The sequence below is a fragment of the Acinonyx jubatus genome, chromosome B2 (assembly GCF_027475565.1).
Source record: "Acinonyx jubatus isolate Ajub_Pintada_27869175 chromosome B2, VMU_Ajub_asm_v1.0, whole genome shotgun sequence".
Classification (NCBI taxonomy): domain Eukaryota; kingdom Metazoa; phylum Chordata; class Mammalia; order Carnivora; family Felidae; genus Acinonyx; species Acinonyx jubatus.
Genome location: NC_069385.1, coordinates 115,716,129 through 115,737,483, shown reverse-complemented (window position 1 = coordinate 115,737,483; position 21,355 = coordinate 115,716,129). Strand labels below are relative to the sequence as shown.

General features: G+C 36.8%; 1 protein-coding gene across 1 annotated transcript in view; it reads right to left on the bottom strand.

Moving 5' to 3' along the window:
* The window catches only part of SRPK1 (SRSF protein kinase 1), a 79,418-nt gene that overhangs the window by 25,526 nt on the left and 32,537 nt on the right, over positions 1-21,355 (bottom strand). The window contains 4 exon segments of the mRNA XM_027057900.2: positions 3,516-3,603; positions 4,641-4,728; positions 5,666-5,774; positions 7,105-7,223. Of these exon segments, the coding sequence (XP_026913701.1) occupies positions 3,516-3,603; positions 4,641-4,728; positions 5,666-5,774; positions 7,105-7,223 (404 nt within the window).

The window sequence follows — 21,355 nt, the reverse complement described above, 5'->3', positions numbered from 1 at the left end:
CTGGGCTCCTTAAAGAAATGGCCAAATCCTGTGTGAACCTGGAAACCTTGCTGTGACAACAGTAATGGAATACGTCAAGAGGAACATGTCTTGACCTCAAGAGGATGCCACCGGTCAAGCTGAAAACATTTTTTTTTTTTTTAAATTTTTTTTTTTCCCAACGTTTATTTATTTTTGGGACAGAGAGAGACTGAGCATGAACAGGGGAGGAGCAGAGAGACAGGGAGACACAGAATCAGAAATAGGCTCCAGGCTCTGAGCCATCAGCCCAGAGCCTGATGCAGGGCTCGAACTCACGGACCGCGAGATCGTGACCTGGCTGAAGTCGGACGCTTAACCGACTGCGCCACCCAGGCGCCCCTGAAAACATTTTTAAAAATGCAGTTATGGGGGCACCTGGGTAGCTCGGTCCAGTAAGTATCTAACTTCGGCTCAGGTCATGATCTCAAGGTTCGTGGGTTTGAGCCTCGCATCAGGTTCTGCACTGACAGTGCAAAGCCTGCTTGAGATTCTCTCTGTCCCCCTCCCCTGCTCGTGCTCGCTCTCTCTCTTCTTCTTTCTCTCAAAATAAATAAATAAGCTTTAAAATTATTATGGATAAAATAATATATCTAAGGTTGGCCACAAAATTAGTAGGAGGTAGAGACAAAATAAGATTGGCGATGAGTCGGTAACTCCTAAAGTGGGTAATGGGTTTGTGGATATTCATTAAACTACTCTACTTTTGTATATACAAAATTCACATCAGGATTTTTAAAAATGTAGACTGCTTTAAAAAAATCCAGAAAAACAGATTTTTAAATTATTCTCTTATGTTCCTAGTTTCAATCTTTTTATTTTATTATTTTAAGTAGGCTTTAGGCCCAGTGAAGAGCCCAACACAGGGCTTGAACTCACAACTCTGAGATGTTCAAGACCTGAGCTGAGATCAAGAGTCAAAGGCTTAACCAACTGAGCCACCCCAGGCACCCCCTAGTTTCAATCTTTGATTTGCTGAGAGAAGTATTACAATTTGACAATGGTATATGTATTTTTTGAGTGAGAGAGACAGAGAACAAACAAGCCAGGGAGAGGGATGGAGGGAGAGGGGAAGAGACAAAGAGAGAAAGAAAAAGAGAGAGAGAGAGACAGAGAATTCCAAGCAGATTTGACACTCAGTGCAGAGCCCTATGTGGGGCTTAATCCCATGACCCCAGGATCATGACCTGATTAGAAATCAAGAGTTGGACACTCAACTGACTGAGCCACCCAGGCACCCATGACAATGTTTTTTTTGTTTTGTTTTACATTTATTTAGATGACAGAGTGAGACACAGTGTGAGCAGGGGAGGGGCAGGGAGAGAAAGGGACACAGAATCTGAAGCAGACTTCCAGGCTCTGAGCAAGCGTTCAGCACAGAGCCAGATGCGGGGCTTGAACCCACGAACCATAAGATCAGCACCTGAGCCTAAGTCGGACGTTCAACCGACTGAGTCACCCAGGCAACCCGGACAATGGTATCTTACTTTGTAAGCAGTGATATAAAAAAGACCGAATATTTAAAAACTTAAGAAACAAACAAACAAACAAAAAAAAAAAACTGGAAAAAAGGATACATGAAAAAGTTTCTTGAGGAGATGGTGTTAAAAAAAAAAAAATAGAGGGCTGAGAACTAAGAAGAGTTAGATTTAAGTAAGAGGAGCTAGGAAAAGAAGGAAAATCCATACTAGAAAAAAGAAGTATCCTAAAGACATAGCAGGTCACATAGATGGCCATAACTGATACTCATTGGGTAATGTCAACAGTATGTACAGAGTCGCTGACCCTCTTTAATCATTCCTCTCTCCTTACTACTCAGGGAAGTAGAATGAACCAAGTATCCCGAAGTGTACATGATTAACTTTCCAGTTCAGGGCCCTTATATTTCAGTATGAGAAAGGGCAGTGCTCTGGAGATGCTCAGATGCAAAGAAAAATACAGATACATAGCTCCATGCAGACATGTCTATGTGGTGAGCAGAGATGAGGGGCAGGAGAATAGCAACCCATTAACCCTTAACTCAGCACTCTGAATTTTATCCTTGTCAATCTCTAGTAGCAGCAAATAATGCAGTAGCCAAGACAGCTGGGAGACAAGTAGGAGGAAGGGCAGAGAGAAAACGGGCTAAGGACCAAGAGAAATAAATAAAACTGAGTACTTTTACTCAGTGCGTAAAAGTACAGAGAAACCATCTGGTAATATCCGGAAAGCATCTTGGAACTTGAAATTCAAATCCACTAAGTTAAACAAAACGCACATACACACAGAGTAAACCGTCTACAAAGTGACTGCAACAGACACAAGACCCTGTTTTAAAATGGATGATTCTTGGAGCAGTTTCCTTCAGAGATCAGGGGTATGTGATTTGTACTTCTCAAAGGGAATAACTTACAACCGAATTCAGACTCTCTTCTCGCTTCTCTGTTCAAATCTCTTACCATAGTCCACATGATAATACAGAACCATATGTAGCCCACCTCCTTAATAAAGGCCATAACTGGCAATTAATAATGTGTGTTAACAGAAGCTAAATATGCAGAGGTATAGGAGAAATGAGAGGTATGAAATGTCTTTCCTTTTACATTTTTAAATAGTTTATGAACAGGTAGTTTTAGACTCTCCAATCCAAGTGAGATTCTACATCTTTTATTCTGAAAAATCTGACAGGTCCTCATAAGCATGGCTATTGCAAAGCCTCTTAATTAACTCAGTGTATGTCACTCTGATATGAACTTACGTAAGAGAAAAATCAGCTAAGGTTCCTTCCAACTCTAAAAATTCTAAGAATCCAGATAAAAACATTAAACAAGTCCAGTTTTTTCATCATGACAGAACGTGATCACATACCTGTTTAGATTCTAAGCATAACCCATACACAGCCTCTTCCCTATTGAAGGCTGGGAGATAATTAAATGTGTTAAATTTTTCTTTACCCAGTGTTTATCATGAAAAATTACTTCCACTAAAATTTCTGTGCTAATTGATAAAACTTATAGAACCTTTACTAATACAAGGCTATTTTTTAAAAAAGCTTTTCTTTTGGGGCGCCTGGGTGGTTGAGCTGGTTAAGCATCTGACTTCAGTCATGATGTCACGGTTCTTGAGCTCGAGCCCCATGTCAGGCTCTGTGTTGACAGCTCAGAGCCTGGAGCCTGCTTCCGATTCTGTGTCTCTCTCTCTTCTCTCTCTGTCCCTCTCCCACTTGCACTCTGTCTTGCTCTCTCTCAAAAATAAATAAACATTAAAAAAACCAAACAAGTTTTTGTTGGTTTAATTTGCCTGTAAAGGGGAAAAAGCCTAAAGCAATACTCTGAAAAATCATAACCGACAAAGATAAACATGATTCACATCTATGTTCAGAAGCTTACGATAAAACTAAGTAGTTTGCTTGTACTTTGCCTTGAGGAAAGAGACGAATGCTATTTATTAAATCTGGTTCCTTTCTTAGAGATAGGTTATTTCATGATTTATTTTCAAACAGGTTCTTAAAAGGATACGTGTTCCGTTAACTCCTGATATTTTAAAGTCATCTAGTAGCTGAACAACCATTTCTCTATTCGGATCATTAGGGTCTGAGTTACGAACCTGAAGTGAGAAAGACAGTATTTAGCAAAAGGAGAAGGGTGGAAATAATCCAAATAGTTGGGGAGGGAATACCCGCAGCACATTTAACAATGGATTAATTACTCCCAAGAAAGGCCTCATACAAATCTATGAGAAAAACATACTAAAATTTTAATAGCTCAAATAGACAAAGAAATAAACAGTTAACAAAAGGAAATATCACCAACATAGACTGTTGCTCTAATTCAACCATTTTTCTACTAAAAGTGTACCTCCCAAATTAATCACTGGTTATCAGGCCATGAGGAATTAAGGAGACTTCACAGGATGTAAACCAACCACAACATTCATCACACTGTTCATTCAGCTGACCTTCTCCGCCCCATAAAAAACCTTTCTCAATGAAGGAAGCAAATAGTACATTGATTTATTTTGGGGCACAAGCTCCTTATCTTGTCAGACTGGCACTTTGAAAATTACTCTCTTAGAGCTCTCCGGGTCTAACATGCTCACTTTACAAATGAAAACTCTAAGGCTCAGAAGAAATGAAGTGATGAGAGGGAGGATATAGTAGACTAGGGCTGGTCTTAAAGCCCAGGTTTTTGGAGTTTAAGCTCCTTCTACTACAATGACAGCTTCCTAATTTCTAGCAAAACCCAAAAGTTTTTTAAATAAAATTTACCTACGTTTTCAGATATTAAGGGAATTAATAAAATGCTTATTTTATATTATATATAGTTTATAACATTTTAAAACATGAAACAGATGTTATAAACTTATTCACACAACTTTTAACCATAGTAGGAAAGTAAAACATTTTTTGGTGCTGTCTGGCAAATAAAACATGCTCAATAAACATTTTTGTTTGTTTGGAAGTTTTTTTCCGTGTTTACATACAGAAAATTCCCATCACAGCATATTCCACCACTTCCAGTACCACATGCACAGAAGGTATACTGTCATCTTCCTCTACCTCTTTAAGGATATTGGCACTTTATGTCTTAATTTAATATAACTTTATGATGCTTTGCAGTTCACACATATGATCTAATACTCACTGATTTCAGCAACCGGATTTCATCTAGTGCTGTTTCAGTATAATGTTCAGCACTTTTAACTACTTTCATTGCCACAAACTTCTTCCCCCTAAGAAGCAAACACAGGCAGTTAAGACGAATGCCCTATCCTTACTTTAGGAAGGTAAGATTTAGTCATAACTAGGAGGCAATAAAGGTACAAATACTGATTCCATGTTCCCTGTACTTAAACATAGGCTATTTCTATGGGATCACGTGTACCTGTTAATGGATGGCACTAACTGGCCAGATTTCATTTACAGGAGGAAGAAAATCTGTTTTTGGGTAATGTCAGTCACCATACATTTTCTCTAAGTTAAAGTCTACCTTCTCAATGTCTCCTTGAATCCAAGTAAAACCATGAAATGGGAATAAATAAGGGGGAAAAACCCCATTAAACCAGAAGTATTTTACATATCTGCATGTCAAAACCTCAAAGGTTAAAAGCTGTAACACTTTCCTATAAGAAGCCAAAAGAAATACTTGGGTGAAACCAAACTGATAAAAAAATAAAGTGCACAGATCTCAAATACTGTCCCATCAAAGACAGACCATACACTTGTAGGTAAACCTCCAATGTTAATTACGTGTAATTTTTATATAGGAAAAATTCTGGACTGTACAGTCGAGCAAATCTCTTATCAAAACAAAATATAAGAAAATAATTTCACATAGGTTGGTCCAGGACATCATCTAAAAATTTAAATCCAGTAAAAAACAAAACAAAACAAAACCCTATGAATTTACATACCATACTTTTATGCAGTATTTGTAATGTTTGAATTTCTGAGTTCCAAGTGCCTTATGGACACTAATTTTGCCCCTAACATGCTTCTTCACCAGAGGAAAAGACAAATTTGCCCAAGAATATAAAGATTATCAACAACAAAATTCTGACCAAGAAATTGGTCTAGAGCTAGACTGAAGGCTGGATCATCTCTGGAAAATCAGACAAAAACACTTAGGCATCACTTAACTAATTCTTTTGCAGGACCACTACAACTTACTGAATATCCCATGATAACCACACTGTCGAAAAGTGTCCCCAGCCCAACTTTCGGATCACGTGATATCTCCCATTGAATAGATCTCCGATTTTCACAAGATGATAACCTCCTGGAAGAAACAACAGGGGGGAAACAGTCACTTAAGCAGTAAGAAGGAAAAGGTATCTCATAATCCATTTTCAACATCTATACACAGTTTATCAAATAAAAATGGTTTCTCTATGTAACAAATTGAGAAGAAAATTGTAAGTCTGCCACACACAGCCACATACTAAACTCATGTTACAGAAAAACATCTTCACAAGTAAGACTAATGATTTAGAGTAAGCAAGTGATGCTTTGTTGAACAACCAATAGCTACTTAAAAAAAATAAATCACTGTCAAACAAAAACAAGGTTACATATCACAATATTCTTGCCCCTCAATAATCCAATAGATTTATCTAAATATATGAATGTTAATGAATTCCATCTATTTAGGAGCACCTGGGTGGCTCAGTTAAGTGTCTGACTCTTGATTTCAGTTCAGGTCATGATCTCATGGTTCAGGAGTTCGAGCCCCATGTCTGGCTCTGCACTGACTTCTCTCTCTCTCTCTCTCTCTCTCCCCCCCGTCTGCCCCTTCCTTGCTTGTGCATGCTCTCGCTCTCAAAATAAAAAAAAAAAAAAAAGAATTCCATTTATTTAACATTAAAAGAAAGAAAGAAAGAAAGAAAGAAAGAAAGAAAGAAAGAAAGAGAAAAGAAAGAAAAGAAATAAAGAAAGAAAGAAAGAAACAAAGAGAGAAAGAAAGGGAAAATAGAGAGTTTGCTCCCTTGAACAAAATAAAAACCAGGAAGGCCTGAAAAGGCTGCCAACAGTGGCAGGAATCAAGGTATTTTTACATGTATCTTTGCTTGCTGAGAATAACACAAACTATGTTCTCCTAGATGGTAAGATACATTCTGTTGTAACTTGCCACCCAGAATTGTAGAAAGTCTCATAAAGAAACAAAAAAGCTATCAGGCAACTTTATGACACAGTTTAAGTATCTATAATGCCAGTTTAACTTACCTTAGCAAGCATTACTATGAGAAAAAAGTAATGAAAAGGTTTTTTGAAAAGCCTGTATACCAAATCTCATCACTGGTTATTTCTGGGTGATACAGCATTATAGACAGTTTTTATTTTCTTTTTAATATACTTCAGAAATTTTCTAAGGTAAATATGCACTATCATTTTGAAGGAGAAAGAAGGGTAAAAACAGATTTAACGTAAAATCAAGCTTTAATAAATTAAATTGAACTGAGAGGAAACATTATTTCTTATACTTAGAGAAAAGGATGCGATAAGCAGAAAGCATCAAAACAGCTTACACTGACAGACCCAACATTCAAGTGAGAAATTGCATATGCTCATGAGTCATGTCTTACTTGGTGTGTCCTTATCAAAGGCCTTACCTTTACAATAATCATTGGGATCTTCCTGCTCATCATCATCAGATCCCAGAATCTCCTCTTCCTGCTCTGGTAGATCACTTTCCGAGTGGGGAGCAGAGCCTCGGTGCTGAGTTTCAGATCTAAGAAACACAAACATGTTCATTCCATACGGACAGAATAAAATAGGACGTTAAGAAAATGGCATTATCAAAATGTCTCCCCACTTAACAGATAATATAAACAGAACACTATATAGTGGTGGCCTACGAAAATATTAACTATCACTTTACCTTATGTTAGGAAAATAATACTTTTTATATAAAAAGTCAGTCCATGATTAAATAAAATCTGGGAAACACAAGTACAAAGGGAAAAAATTACTTGAGACTCAATATCCAAAGAAAATTGCCAATAAAATTACATTTTCTTTCAATATTTTCCTGTATTTTTATGAAAATATGTATCTGTAATCACACACTATACAAATTTGTATCCTGCTTTTCCTAGTATAAACTTTTCTCTTTATTCCTATGCAATCTCTTAAATCCACATATTTCCCTTAGACATACCACCACTTACTCTGGCACGTTCTGCTCACTCAGCTGGACATTTAACCTTGTTTCTAATTTTTTACCACTAAAAATAAAGCCAGTGAGTAATTTTTGGATAATCTTTATTCTGCATTTAGAATTATTTCCCTAAAGTTAAACTACCAGGTAAGGATAAAAACATTCTCCCTATTTATAAAAATAACATGATAAATATTGAAAAATTGGAAAATAATTACTTTGTTTTAAAACACTGCTACTCTGAACAAATTAAGATTTTAAACTACTTCTTTCCAGTCTGTGGCCATAACTGGCTTTTAGGATTATTATTTAAGACTTTTCTAAAGGGGTTGTAACTGAATTATATCTCCTCACATATATGGGCTTCTGGTACTTAAGTATTACCAGGTTTGGAAAACTTAGCTTCTTTGATAGGTAAAAATGGTCTCTCATTAAAAATTTAAAAAATTTTACTAATTCCTTCCTCTACATGCCAATCAATTAGTTGTATCAAAATTTCTGTGCACTGAAAGGTTCGGAGGCAAAAAGACTTAGATTTACACTCAGGCTGACACTTATTAGCTGCCTGCTAAATATAAAGCTTTAAACAAAATAAGCAAGGTACAAAACATTCCTTCCAGTAGCTGCAGGAAAAGGAATTTTAACCCTCATTTTCAATATTTTATTTACCTTTTTATCAATCTGTTTCATCAGATTGTCTTTTCAAAACAACAAAAAAAATTTATGTTTTTCATTGTTTATTAAAAAGTTTTTTTTAATTTTAATTTTTTTTCAATATATGAAATTTATTATCAAATTGGTTTCCATACAACACCCAGCGCTCATCCCAAAAGGTGTCCTCCTCAATACCCATCACCCACCCCCCCTCCCTCCCACCCCCCATCAACCCTCAGTTTGTTCTCAGTTTTTAAGAGTCTCTTATGCTTTGGCTCTCTTCCACTCTAACCTCTTTTTTTTTTTCCCCCTTTTTTTCCTTCCCCTCACCCATGGGTCTCTGTTAAGTTTCTCAGGATCCACATAAGAGTGAAAACATATGGTATCTGTCTTTCTCTGTATGGCTTATTTCACTTAGCATCACACTCTCCAGTTCCATCCACGTTGCTACAAAGGGCCATATTTCATTCTTTCTCATTGCCACGTAGTAAAAAAGTTTCTTAATGTTTATTATTTATTTTTGAGACAGAGAATGAGCAGGGGAGGGGCAGAGAGCAAGGGAGACACAGAACCCAAAGCAGGCTCCAAGCTCTGAGCTGTCAGAGCCTGACACAGGGCTAGAACTCATGAACCATGAGATCATGACCCGAGCTGAAGTCAGATGCTTAACCGACTGAGCCACCCAGGTGCCCCAACAACAAAAAAATTTTAATAGCAAAACCAGTTATATGGGCTATTGAGACAGAAGACATACCTTGGCAAGCAACACTTAATGATTCAGATTAGATTTCTGGTGACCTTTCCAACCTGCCTCGCTTCTTGACACTTTTGGTCTTCCAGGAACACAAAGCAGCTATAAAACTACATGATTCAATGTGTTCATTTTTAGTGAAAACGTGTCTTTGGAAAACTTAATTAAGAACTACCCGGCCCAACTTCCTAGATAGAAATAATGAGTCTGAATGAATATTCCTAAAATTCAGATCAAAATGAATTTCTACAACAGATCTCTAATTTCAAATTTGTTGCCTTTTACAATTAAAATTACAATTTGACTGGGGTGCCTGGTTGGCTCAGTCAGATAAGTAAGTGTCTGATTCCTGATCTCAAGGTCATGAGTTCAAGCCTTGTAGTGGGCTCCACACTGGAAGTGGAGCCTACTTAAAAACAAAAACAAAAAGCAAAAAACAAACGAACAAAAATTACTATATGATTTTAAGAAGAACGAAAATTGTGAAAAATTTGAAAAGTAGTGAGGTATAAGTGAAAACCAGACATAAAAATGCTGGAATATTAGAATTCTACAAATATCATGGGATTCGTTATGTTAAAAATTGTTTTTTAAAGATTTGAATATTCTTGGAAGCAAATACATTTGTGAACAGAAGTTTTTAGTTATAAAACTGTACATTAAATAGCATTCCCAGTTAAAGGATTTATGATTGAATTATAGACTGCAAGTCACAATGAGAAATGCAAGACTCTACCCTGAGACATGTGTTGACACAGAAGAAACTCTCTTCTTATTCTAAAACAATACAGAAAGAGACTACCTAAGAAAAAAATCCTACTTTAACTTTTAAATATCATTTAAAAAATATGCTAAATTTATGTATAAGCATTAATTTCAAATAGAGAACATCTTAATGTTCAGTCATCTCTCTGTGGCAGATGTCCTGTTCCTTCAGTCCCAGAGTCTTCCTCTGTCTTGATTTACTTCTTCATTTCCATAGTGCATATTATTGGTAATTTCTGAAGAATGAGTGCATGGGAGGTAAATTTGTTAAGATCTCTCCTATTATTTTATCCTCACTCTTGACTGTCAGTCTGAGTAAAAAATAAATGCTCTGTTGCCTTCTAGCTTTCAGTGGTGCTGACAAATCCAATCAATGCCTTCCCATTTCTGAGTCTCCAAACAGGGATTGTTTTTTCTCCCTGGAAGGAAGAAATCTTATTTTTAAAGAATTTTCTATTTTTTTAAATTTTATTTTTTAAACGTTTTTATTTTTTTGAAAGACAGAGACAGAATGCAAGCAGGGGAAGGGCAGAGAGAGAGGGAGACACAGAATTCAAAGCAGGCTCTAGGCTCTGAGCTGTCAGCATAGAGCCCGATGTGGGGCTCGAACCCATGGATGAGAGATCATGACCTGAGCCAAAGTCAGATGCTCAACCAACTGAGCCATCCGGGCGCCCCAAGAATTTGCTCTTTAATTCCCATATTCTGAAATTTCCTGAATGGCTTTTTGAAAATCTAACTTGCTAAGTACCTTCTGTATCAGTACTTACAAAGTAGAGATTCATTTAGTTCTGAGAAAGTTTCCTGTATTTCAATGTAAATATAATCCTCTGTCTATTCTCTCTGGAACTCTTTTTTCTCCCCCCAGATGCGGGACCCTCTGACTTACTACATTAATTTCCTTACATTTTCTGTCTCTTTAGATCTTGTTCTACTTTCAACACTTATCCTTCTAACTTGTGTTGTCTGTTACATTTCTACCATATTTTTAATTTCCTAAACTTTGGTCTTTTTTTGTTTTTTTATTAAAGTAAACTCTGTGGGGTCTGAACTCATGACCCTGAGATCAAGAATCATACGCTCTAGGGGCGCCTGGGTGGCTCAGTCGGTTAAGTGTCCAACTTCAGCTCAGGTCATGATCTCGCAGTTCGTGAGTTCGAGCCCCATGCTGAGATCTGTGCTGACAGCTCAGAGCCTGGAGCCTGCTTCAGATTCTGACTCCCTCTCTCTCTGCTCCTCCCCTGCTCATGCTCTCTTATCTCTCAAAAAAGAAATAAATGTTTTTAAAAAATTAAACAAACAAAAAAGCAGCTTAAGCTCTACCAGCTGAGCCAGCCAGGTGCCCCTTTTTTGCTCTTAATGTTCCTTTTTTACAGACTCCTGCACAGTTTCAATGATGCACTGTAATCTTTTACCTTAAGGATACTATTTATAGTTTTAAGTTTCCTTCTGATCCTTGCATCATCTTGGCTTTCTCAAACTGCCCATGTTTTACTAACGCCATACTTTTTACATATGATGTCCCTCAAGGAATATCAAACAACTGAAAAAAGTCTGTCATAAAAAGACAAAAAACAAAAAAACAAAAAAAAAATTTTGAGGAAAGAGACAGTTACTAATAGATAATGAGGATGATGACATGATTAAAGAATTCAGAATCACTGTTAACTTTTATTGATGATGGGGGTTAAGAGAAAAAAAAATCGGAAGAAATGTTACAGAAAGAAATTTCAGCTTATTAATATTAGAAACTGAAACCCATTCTTCCTGGAACAAAAAAAAGGAGAGTTCTAAAATAATTTCAGTCTGTGCCTTTAAACTCTTCATACCTACACTTCATGTCTCAAATATTTGCTATTCATGTTCAGAAGAAAGAAATTATGTCAGCACTTTAAAGCATATAACATTTAACCCAATACATTTACAAAATGTCGAATAAATTGAAACAGACAACAGATAAAATTTTAATAGCAGTATGATTTCAAAAGAGTCAAATAATTTGTAACCCGATCAAAAGAGCAATAATGTTAGAAATAAGAATATACTTGGCCAGAATACAGAATGAAGCCAAGGCAAAAATCCATGAAGAAGGCAGTAAGTACTGGAAAAGTGTGACACTTGCCGAAACCAAGAGGTGGACGCTTAACTAACTGAGCCAACCAGGTACCCCCTGCTGCCATTTCTAAGGATCTTTCAATTCAGATTCCATTCCTGGTATAATTCTCATTCCTAACCATCCTTCACCCCAATCACTAATCACCCAAATATATAGTAAAAACAAAGTGCCAAACAAAAACTTACTGTCTTTGTGAGCAAATACTATATATTGATAATTGCCATGAAGAATATGCTACTTATGAGTTTTTACTTAAACATTTCAGGAACTTACATATTCACATGAATGAACTACGTGAACTTCCCATCCCCCCCCCCCCCCTTTTTTAAACCAAGTCTATTAGTAACCCACTAAATTGGTTTATAACCTCCTAGCAGGTTGGGCTTGAAAAAAACTATCCTAGAATTATTTTTAATTTCTTTAGTGAGGTAGAATTCACATGCCATAAATTCACCAATCTAAAGCATATAAATCAGTGGTTTTAGTACATTCACAGAGCTGTACAATCTCACCACAATCTAAATTTAGGACATTTTCATGACTCCCACAAAAAAACACTAATCCCATTAGCAGTAACTCACCATTACACCTTTCCCTTAGACTCTGAAAGCCAGTAATCTACTTTCTGTCTCTATGAATTTGCCTCTTTTGGACACTTCATGTAAGTGGCACCACCCAATGTGTGGTCTTGTCTGACTTCTTTCACGTAGCATGTTTTCAAGGTTCATCCCATGTTGTAGGATGTAGCAGTTCTTCATTACTTCTTATGGATGAATAATATTCCATTATATGGATAAACACATTTCGTTTATCCAGTCATCAGTTGATGGACATTTGGGTTGTTTCCATTTTTTGGCTATTATGAGTCATGCTGCTATCTTGATTTAAGAGGAAATGAAATTTAAAATTTCAAAGTATTTAGAAATGAGTGCATTACATGTTAAAATCTGTGACACTCAGTTTCACCCAAGAGAAATATTTGTAACCTTGACTATACCAATTATAAAACAAAAGCTGTTATTAAAGAGCTAAAAACAAAAACAGAAGGAATAAGAATTTTAAGCTCCAAATCAAAAGTTAATTATTTGTAAAAGATAAATAAGATAAGGCTTTAGGGAAATAAATTAAAAAAAAATCCTGTAACGATGTAACAGTAATGGAGATTAAAAAATTGAAAATCCATATCCTAAAAAAGGCAACAAAAGTCCAGTTTTCAGGTCAAGTGCTACTACATTTTCAAAGCAGGGTTATTGGATAGCTTTCTTTTTATAAATGTTCCAGTACATCCTAAGAATTGCAAAAGGTCTCCACTTCGAGATCACTGGCTTAACCCTGACTTCCAAGGCTGAGAAGAAAGACACACACATGTATACAATGCACATACAACCAACCAATAGAAAACTATTGGTTTAGACTGTCTATTAGTCTGTCTTTTCAATGAGCTTTATGTAAAACTACCGAGTAACATTCACAAGCAAATTTTTATAAAAGGATAAGCCAAACAAAAATAAATCTATTACTGTCATTCATTACTAAATATATGTACAGAAGAAAAGAACACAAAAATTATGAAAATGTCAGACAAAACTCAAGATGCATTTGGGATCGAAATCCTTGATAAACTAGGAAAAAGGTGGAGAGAAACTTACTCAACTTAAAGGTATCTACTAGAAACCCATAGAAATATTACATACATAGTTCTACAAATCAGAAGATCTTCATTACAGTAAAACAGTTTTATGGTACTTTTCAAAGTTGTACTGGCAGTCTTAGATGATAATTTAAGGCAAGAAAAAGAACCAGATTTGTCACCATTACAAAGTGGCTAATTTTATCCAGAAATTTTGAGAAAAACAACCAATTATAAAAGTATTTCTACAGACTAGCAATAACCAATAAAAAATATAATTGATAAAATACAATGAATTTACAGTAATAATACAAAATTGAAAAATATGTGATGCTTTAACAAACAAAAAGAAAAGCTATTCCTAGATAGGAAAAATCAAAACTGTAAACCTGTCTATTTCCCGGAAAGTAATCTATATACATTCAAAGTCATCTCAATCAAAATCAACAGGATATTTTGTAGAACCTGTCCAGTAAAATCTAAGAAAAGAAAATTAGCTAAAATAGCCAAGATTTTTTTAAAAAGAGAAATAATTGGGAACTTGGCCTTATAATAAACAACTATAGTAATTAAAATCCTGTAACACTGATACTGGATTAGAATGAAATCAAGTATTGGATTAATGGAACAATTCAAAACAATGGGAAAAACATTGACTGTTTATGGTAATCACTGGGAAAATCAGCTATGTGGGGGAAAGGGTCCTTCCAAGGAGGCGGGTAGATCAATGAGACGGGATGTGATAAAATGTGAAGAAATGGGCCTTAAGCCAAGGACTGCATGCAGGTGGCCTGTAGAAGTTGTGAAAGACAAAAAATGGACTCTTCCCTAGAGACCCCAGAGGAATACTGATCTGCTGACCCATTTTAGACTTCTAACCTCCAGAAATGTAAGATGGTAACTTTGTGTTGTTTTAAGCTACTAAATTTATGGTAATTTGTTACAGCGGCAATAGGAAACTAATACAGCCACGTAGCATTACTAATATGTCAATTCAAGAAAGACTGAAATGGTCCATGAACATATACAAGTATCTCGAAATCAACAGCAACAGGGAAACAAATTAAAACAAAAATCTTTTGGGGCACCTGGGTTGCTCAGCCAGTGAAGTGTCTGACTTTGGCTCAGGTTATGATCTCATGGTTTGTGAGTTCAAGCCCCACGTTGGGTTCTGTGCTGACAGCTCACAGCCTGGAACCTGCTTCAGATTCTGTGTCTCCCTCTCTCTCAAAAATAAATAATGAAAACGTTTTTTAAAAGTTAAGAAAAACCACAATGGTCTTTTTTTTTGCCACTGACTTGGTAGACATTAAAAATGATTAATTTCACATGTTGACAAGGATTTGGAGGGCAAAGATGGGCATTCTTTTATGCTGTTAATGGGACTAATGTGTGAGCCTTTTTGAAAGGTAATTTGGCAGTTTAAAGTTTAAGAAATACATATCCTTTGACTTGGTAATAGTCCACTTCTGGGAGGCAATAATAATGGAATGGTTAAGAGCCCAAGTTCTGGATGGTGACTGCTTGAATAATGAATCTGTCCTACCATCTATAAGATGTGTGACTGAAGTCACTTAAGATCCCAAGTTTCACAAATGACCCATCTACAAAATGCCTAGTAAGTAGGTAGTGCTTGTTATTAGCTGTTATTAATGCATTCTAAAGTACATATACGTGTTTAAAACAACTATGTCGGTGAGGACTCAGAGAAATTGGAACCCTTGTGCATTGTTGATGAGAACGTAAAAATGGTGCAGATGCTATGGAAAACAGTACGGTGAGTACTCAAAAAATAAAAAAATATAATTGCCATAGAATCCAGCAATTCTACTTCTGGGTATACACCTAAAAGAACTGAAAGCAAGGACTCAAATATTAAATAAGCACAGAGTTTCAGTTCTAGAAGATGAAAGAAGATGGGGATAGATGGTGGTGATGATTGCACAACAATGTGAACGTATGTAATATCACTAAACTACACTTAAAAATGGTTAAGATGTTTGTTATGTGTACCTTATCACAAGTTGAAAAAAAAACCAAAACATCAACCTAGAAAAACTCACAATCCAACCCCAAACACCATGACAGAATTTGTAACAGTGCTTTGGCATGATGCTGTGATGTCACACAATATATAGATCCCTAGATCTTTTAATTAAGCAGGAAATAAAAACACTAAATTAAAAAAAAGGAAAGCCATCACTTTATTGTTAGTGTGACATAAATGAATACAATTTGTAATCAATAGTAGCAGTAATTTAAGTAATTTATGGCACCTCCATAAAAAGCAAAGGTACTACAATGGAAAGCTCTCTAAGACACACCATTAAAATGAAAAAGACAAATGCTTGCTTTGGCAGTGCACATACTAAAATGAAAAAGATGAGTAGCTCAATGATACATAGAGTGTGATCCATTTCATATATTTTAAAAATGTATGTAGGTACATATACTACTATACAAACATACTGAGGGGCTTTGAAGAATACAATTGTTCACAGCGTGAAATTTCCTCCCCTGGAGGAAAGAATGAAGGAATAAGGAAGGATGTAGGGAAATATAAAGGGAGTTTTCACATTTTGTCTTGTATAATACAATTCTGAATTGTTAGGATCTTTTCCAATGAGAATTACTCATGAAATAGTCACACACTTAAAAAATAGATAAAATTAAAAACAGATAAAACTCACTGTTAAATTGGTAAGAGTGCAGGGACAGGACTGCTGTCTGTTTTTGTTTTTTTTTTAAAGTTTACTTATTTTGAGAGAGTGTGCACGTGAGCAGGGGAGGGACAGAGAAAGAGAGAGGGAGAGAGAGAGAATCCCAAGCAGGCTCGATGCTGTCAGTGTGGAGACCAATGTAGGGCTCCAACACATAAACCGTGAGATCATGATCTGAGCCGAAATCAAGAGTCAGATGCTTAACTGAGCCACCCAGGTACCCCTGGATTGCTACTTTCACACTCAGCTTCATTTTCTGTCCAGCATCATTTCTGAAAGGAAATGACCCTCTACAGCTTGCCAAGGCCGCCAATCACATGGCTCTATCCATCCTATCTCCCTAGATGGGTGGACACATGATCTAAAGCAAGATCTAGAATCCTTTTTAGAGGGAAATGACAGATGCAGAGCTCTATTTCTGAAATCTTAAGCAATAAGGACCAAGGAGTTGTCAGAGATGATTACTGACACCAAGTAGGGAGATAATGTCTGAGAATGAAGTCAAAATAAAAATAAAGCTAAGACATTTATTGGCTAGGGGTGGAAAAAAATAGGTACCGAATGTATCTCCAGTGTCCAGAGGCAGTTCCCTACCTATTAATCCCTCTGGATATAGCCTGAGTTTGAACTGGGTACTTATAAAAAGAAGCATTCTAAATAAGACACATATATAAACATAATGAGGCAATAATTGCAACAATTTTAAACTATTCCACTTCTAAATATTTATCCTATAAATTAAAATAAACACACACATGAACACAGACTTTATAATAATGTCAACTTCTTAGTTTTGATACAGTTACATAAAAAGCAACTACTGGGGGAAACTGGATGAAGGGTAACTGAGATCTTCCTATACTATCTCTGCAACTTCCTGTGAATCTGCAATTATTTTAAAATTTAAAAAGCTTTAAAAATTTGTGGAAAAAATCAAGCTACACACAAAGATTTGGACATAATGTTTATCATAGTATTTATTATAGCAAAAAATTAGAAACAAAAACTTTAAGATGATGGATTACACAACATTTATATTATCTTCCTGCTCCAAGCCAATAAAACTAAAACAAAGGAGTACATTAATAAATCTAAAACAATGTGGAAACAGAGAGAGAGAGCAACATCCTAACAACCTAGAAAACCAAAGGTGGGGTGAGTCACAGTGGTGGAGGGAGACAGCCAACCTATCATTAAACTATGGATACAGAGATATGATGGAAAGCGGGTATAAGAAGAGGGATGGTAAAAAGAGTTTTATAAACTGAAAGTTTGTAAAATAGCATTGATACCCTAACACAGCACAGTAGACAGCCTGGAATTTATCCTGTAGGGCTATGATCCCTAAAGAAAACGAACACAAACAGAATAACAAAGGCTGTCAGTGTGGATACTGGTACTCCAGAATAAAGTTCTCCAGATTCTGGTGCCCGGCATCATGGTGGTGTTCTGCCTAGTCACCTTTAAGAAAAATCCTTGGTAAGGACACAGGGCTTTCAATTAGTTCTCTAATCGTTCATCTCATAAATATGAAAAGCTGACCAAGTATAAGTAAACATTTGAGGAAAACCTCCAACCCCCAAAGATAGAGACCAAGATAAACAACTAGAAAACTGATCCTAGAGGAGAGAAATGCATTCAGGAAGAACACGATTTCTAAAACTACAGTTGACCCTTGAACAACATGGGTATGAATTATGCGGGACTATTTATATGCAATTTTTTTTGATAAATACAGTACAGTCCTGTAAACGTATTTTATGATTTTCTTAGTAACATTTTCCTTTCTCTAGCATACGTTATTGGAAGAATATAGTATCTAATATACAACATAAAAAACAACGTGTTAATCAACTACCTTATGGGCAAGATGAGGATTCTGGTCAATAGTATGCTTTTAGAGTTGAATTTTTGGGGATTCGAAACATACATGGACTTAAAAAAAATTTTTTTAACATTTTTATTTATTACTGATAGAGAGAGGCAGAGCATGAGCATGGGAGGGGCAGAGAGAGGGGGAGACAGAATCCGAAGCAGGGTCCAGGCTCTGAGTTGTCAGCACAGAGCCCAATGCAGGGCTCGAACTCATGACCTGAGCCGAATTCAGATCATACATGGACTTTTGACTGTGTTGGGGGTCAGCGTCCCTAACCCCTGTGTTGTTCAAAGGTCAACTATAATTATGTGAACAAAGAGATCTTAAATGGTATTGGCTTCCAAATGGAATAAGATTCACTAAAGGAAAAGTAATGAGTGAAAAAGAAGCTTCAGAAAATAGTCTTCTAAATGTAGGAGAAAAAAAATTACCCATGGAGATGATAAATGTACCAAAAAGAGATAAGAGACACAGGCAATCAATTCAGAAGGTCCAACATCTGAATAATGGGAGTTGCAGAACAAGAGATTTGGGAGGATATAATTAAAGAAATACAAGAAATGTGTGGGGATTAAATGGAATCTCCATTTAAATCAGAAGAGCCCAGGGGCACCTGGGTGGCTCAGTCCGTTGAGCGTTGAGCGTCCGACTTCAGCTCAGGTCACGATCTCGCAGTCTGTGAGTTCAAGCCCCGCGTCAGGCTCTGGGCTGATGGCTCAGAGCCTGGAGCCTGTTTCCGATTCTGTGTCTCCCTCTCTCTCTGCCCCTCCCCCGTTCATGCTCTGTCTCTCTCTGTCTCAAAAATAAATAAACGTCAAAAAAAAAATTTTTTTTAAATAAATCAGAAGAGCCCTCCTGGTGCTAACCTGGATTACTTTTACCTACAAAGAGATAAATTACTAAGGAAATTTCAGAATCCAGTGTTATGATCCTAAAGGCTTCTAGGGGCGGAAAAGGTTTAAAAGGGCAATAATCACGCTGGCATTAAATGTCTCATTTAGAAACCCAGGATAAAAAAGGACCGTGAGGCAATGACTTCCAAATCCTGAGTAAAATCTTTCTTTTCTTTCTTTTTTTAGCCATTCTAACTCTGAATTGCATTGGAGGGCAGAGTCTTTTAAACATGGAGGGATTTTCCTTCCCTTTTCCTTAGTAGGCTCCACACTGGGCAAGCCCCAATGTGGGGCCTGACCTCATGATCCTGAGATCAAGAGTCGGCCGCTTAACCAACTGAGTCACCCAGGCGCACCTATCATTCATCTTTTCTGAAGAAGTTACTTGAGGACAGAAAACAAAAGGTAAAACTGAGATACAAAACATAAGATCCAGGCAAACAGTGAGTCCAAAAGAGAGGACAGGAAAAAAAGGTTCCAAGAGAAGAACTGTAAAGAAAACTATGGGGATTCAGAAGTGCACTTGTGATGAGTACTAGGTCGTGTATGGAAGTGCTAAGTCACTATATTGCACACCTGAAACGAATATAGCACCATATATGTTAACTATACTGGAATTAAAAAAAAAACCTGAAATGCACTTAATCTGAAATTAATCCAGAGCCAGAGACCAGAGGTCTCTAAGAGAGATATCAGGGAAAACACATAGACAAGAAAGTATACCTGAAACACTGGAGGTACATGATAAAAGGCGACGACACAAAGCAGAAAAATAGAATTCCAGAAAACCACCAAAAGTCAAACAAAAAAGGATATACAATTATAGGTATAGCTGTTAAAGTAACATAAGTTACTGACGGATTATTGATTTTCTACTTTCAAAATCAACATGATTAAACACGCATCTAGGGGGCTGACTGTAATCCTTTCTAGGGACTTCAGAGGGCAGGCACCATCTTTGTGCTCTCCTGCCATGCTCTGGAGCACCAGGGCCTGCTAGAGGGGAATTTTACATGCAGTTGGTACTCTGGTTTTTATGTCCTGTGCCCTGGTTTTTGAAGCTGCCACTGAGAGGATAACCTAACATCACCTGGTTCTGGTGGCCGATGGGGCTTGCATTCCAGTCCCATGGGACTGTAGAAGTCAAAGAGATGCTTCTTGGCAGGAAACTATCTCCAGGGCACTGTGCAGACTGCATATCAAGGCACAACCCCTAGTCTTTCTGTGAAGGAGACCTCTTGGCTTGTCCTGGGACTTCAGTCTCAGAGACAGGCTTCAGGTTTGGCATACATCTAGTAGATTACAGAGCTGCTCTCAAGGAACGTAGCTGTGGACACCTCTTGGCACTCTTCCTCTGCCTTGCTCCAGCTTGCCAGTATCTACCAGAAAAGAGATTATACACTTACCTAGAGGCCTGATTTTTGCAAATGCTGCCCAGGGGACACTGGACAGTAAGACTTATGCTTGTGATTCCACAGGAATGTATGTATCTGCACACATTTAAAAGCTGCTGCCTACGGGTCTGGCTTCCAAAGAGCCTGATTCTACGTGCTTAAATCCTCCCCTTAGGGACATTCTCAATTACTGGGAGCTATTAAGAACTGCTGGGCATATTCTCAAATCCTGGGATCTATGAGAAATATAATAGGCTAATTGGACAAACACAAAGTTTTGAAAGACAACAAAGAGTTGGGGTAGGGTTAAACAATAAGGTTCATCTCCTACATGAGGCCACTCCTTCAAGACTGGGAGAGGTGGCTGTTTTCAACCAACCAACAGAGTCAAGCAACATGATCAATCAGAAGAATATGTTTCAAATGAAAGAACAAGATAAAACCTCAGAAAAAAAAAAACTCTTAACGAAACAGAGGTAAGTTCAAAACAATGGTCACAAAGCTGCTCACTGAACTTGGGAGAAGAAGGGATGAACACAGTGAGAACTTTAATAGAAAGAGAAGAAATACTAAAAAGTACCCAATAGAAGTCACAGAGCTGAAGAAGAGAATAACTGAACTGAAAAATACATGAGATTCAACAGCAGATGAATGAAATAGAAGAAAGGATCGGTCAACTCAAAGACAGTGAAACTTAATTAGAGTAGGAAAAAAAGTGAAGACGGTTTAAGGGGCTTATGAAACAATATCAACTGGATGAATATTTGCATTATAGAGGTCCCGAAGGTGAAGAGAAAAAGAAAGGGGTAGAAATCTTGTTTGAAGAAATAATGGCTGAAAACTTCCATAACGTGGGAAAGGAAACAGACATCCAGATCTAGGAAGCCCAGAGAATTCCAAAAAA